General features: G+C 39.5%; 1 protein-coding gene across 1 annotated transcript; it reads right to left on the reverse strand.

The window, feature by feature from the left end:
• Window positions 1-492: 492 nt before the first annotated feature.
• LOC110017404 (MAGUK p55 subfamily member 4-like) lies at window positions 493-1,919 on the reverse strand. Its single transcript, XM_020713164.2, has 4 exons — window positions 1,785-1,919; window positions 1,568-1,702; window positions 1,105-1,251; window positions 493-555 (listed from the first exon to the last, which is right to left on the reverse strand). Exons 1-4 carry the CDS (start codon window positions 1,809-1,811, stop codon window positions 493-495), a joined length of 372 nt encoding a protein of 123 aa, XP_020568823.1. The 5' UTR covers window positions 1,812-1,919.
• Window positions 1,920-2,686: the final 767 nt, after the last annotated feature.

The raw sequence follows: 2,686 nt of genomic DNA on the forward strand, positions 1-2,686 counted from the left end.
TCACAGACTTCTGTCTGTGAAAGACAGAAGTCTGTGAAAGGTGACAGAAGTTGCTTCACAGGAGCGACAGCCTGGAAGGACCTGTCTCGTCTCGTTAGGAACCGTGTGCGAGGGACCATCAACAGGTTCTGATTCACAGACCACAGTGCACGAGATGGTCTGTAGAGGTCAATCAGATCACAGACACATGGAAGAGCTTGAGAATGGAGGGCCCTAAAAGTCAAAACTAAGATTTTGTATTGATAACGGTAAGCAACCGGGAGCCAATGAAGAGCTTTGAGGATCGGGGAGATGTGATCTCTTTTCTTAGTGTGGGTCAAGATCCTGGCAACCGAGTTCTGGATCAACTGCAGGCGACACAGCTCCTACATATTCAGACAGCAAAACAGACTGTTTCAGTAGTCTAGCCCTGTAGGAAACAAAGGCATGAATAAAAAGATCTTCATATGATGGCATTTTCCTAAGTTTAGAAATATTACTAAACTTGAAGAATCAGTTCTTGATCAGCTGTTTGGAGTGCTGCTCCAGCAACAGATCTTTGTCAAAAATGACACCCTGGATTTGACAGCCTGGCCAAGAGAACCCAAATGCTGCTTAATCCCTGGTATAGCATCATCAGGGGCAATAACTAGTGTTTCTGTTTTCTCAGAGTTTAGCTGCAAAGAGTTTTTACAGAGCCATTGTTTTATCTGCATCAAGCAGTTCATCCACCACCACTCGGTGGTGGATGAACTGGATGAATGAATGTGGATGAATTGGTTCGAATCTGGACCAATCAGCAGCTGTTTGATGGCAGCTTGGTCACGTCAAACCGAAACTTAACTCAGCAAAGATAGGAAAAAAGTGAGATGACACACAACGCTTGCGAATTTCTTTTTGGCGATGCCAGTGGCAGTCATATCACGCTAAGTCGCACTCAAAGTAGTCAGCAAAATCAAAGATAGGACAAAAGCGAGATTAGACACAACGCACGCGAAAAAAAGTGTTTTGCAAACGCAAAAAACGTTTTTGAAAGCAAAAAAAACAATTTTTGAGCAAAAAACGTAGAAAGTTTTGTGTTCAACTTAGAAAGTTTTGTGTGCAACGTGGTGGCAGAAATATCACTCCATAGTTTTGAGCCTGATGGATGACGGAGCAGAGCTTCATGCAGGCGTCCTGGAGGCCGTCGTTCACCAGAATACTGTCAAAAAACTGTTTGTATTTAGCCTCAATCAGCCGAGAAACTTCCTCCAACTCCACAAAGTCTTCCTCCTGCAGGGGAAGAAGAGCGGGACGTCACTGTCCTGTCATAGTACCAACAGTCTGCTCTTTGATTTGTACATTTATTTGGATGAAGTTTATTACATAAAATAAGAAATAATCACATTCTATCAAGGAGTGTTTCTTCTATGATAAAATACCATAAATAAATAAACTGAAGGAATTAAGAAACATACAAGAAACTAAATTAAAAAAAATCAAAATAAATGAGAGAATTTACATAAAATCTCCTAGATTTTATGTCTAGTAGAATTCATGAGTTCTGTCTGTTCTGTTGGTTCTAAGTGTTTTTAAATGCTGCACTCACAGTGAAAGCTCTGTTGACCGTGTCATTAACCATGATGGTGGCGTTTCTGCGGGTTTGTCTCAGTCTCTCTGGGCTCGGGGGTTTAATGAAGATCACAAACGGCTTCAGCTTCCTTGTTCGTAAAAGTGGAATACTCTGAAAACAAAACAAAAAAATGAACATCAAGCAAAAAATGTATAGCAGTACAAGAGTCGACTGGTTCTGCAACTGAACATACATGAGACTCAGCATCAACTATGCACATCCTTCCATGTTTGAGGACTTCATCAATACTATCAAAGCTGGTTCCATAGAGGTGGCCTTTATTCTCTCCATATTCCACAAACCTGAGTGTTGAATCATTTCAGAAGTTAAGATGATACCATTGGAAAAATGAATAAAGAATTCCTTCTTAATTGAATCGAACAGGACCCGTTATTGCAGACCATATACCCAGCAGCTTGGTCACGTCAAAACGAAACTTAACTCAGCAAAGATAGGAAAAAAGTGAGATGACACACAACGCTTGCGAATTTCTTTTTGGCGATGTCAGTGGCAGTCATGTTACGCTAAGTCGCGCTCAAAGTAGTCAGCAAAATCAAAGATAGGACAAAAGCGAGATTTGACACAACGCACGCGAAAAAAAGTGTTTTGCAAATGCAAAAAACGTTTTTGAAAGCAAAAAAAAGTTTATGAGAGCAAAAAAAAATTTTTTTTTAGCAAAAAACGAAAGTTTTGTGTTCAACTTTGTGTTCAACTTAGAAAGTTTTGTGTGCAACGTGGTGGCAGAAATATCACTCCATACAAAACGAGCCGCAGTGGATTCCTGTTAGCTGGATCCTTCAAATGGAAAACAGTGATGAATAAACTGGGAGAGGAGAGACGCAGAAATGAAAGTGGATCTGCTAAAATAGGAAAATATTAAAGAGTGAGAACTTTAACACAATGTTGGGATGAAATGTGAACAGATGGAAGAAAAAAAGAAAGGTAATTGATTACAAAAACTAAGCGAATGAGGAAAGCATTAAAAACAGACAAGGCTCTGTTAGACTTTGAAAAAAAAAAAGAACATATTAAGTCCAACTGAAGTGTATAAAACATTAAGTTCTTTTTTCTTTATTTATTTCACACTTGGGTGAC

Source organism: Oryzias latipes, chromosome 21 (genome assembly GCF_002234675.1).
Source record: "Oryzias latipes chromosome 21, ASM223467v1".
NCBI lineage: Eukaryota > Metazoa > Chordata > Actinopteri > Beloniformes > Adrianichthyidae > Oryzias > Oryzias latipes.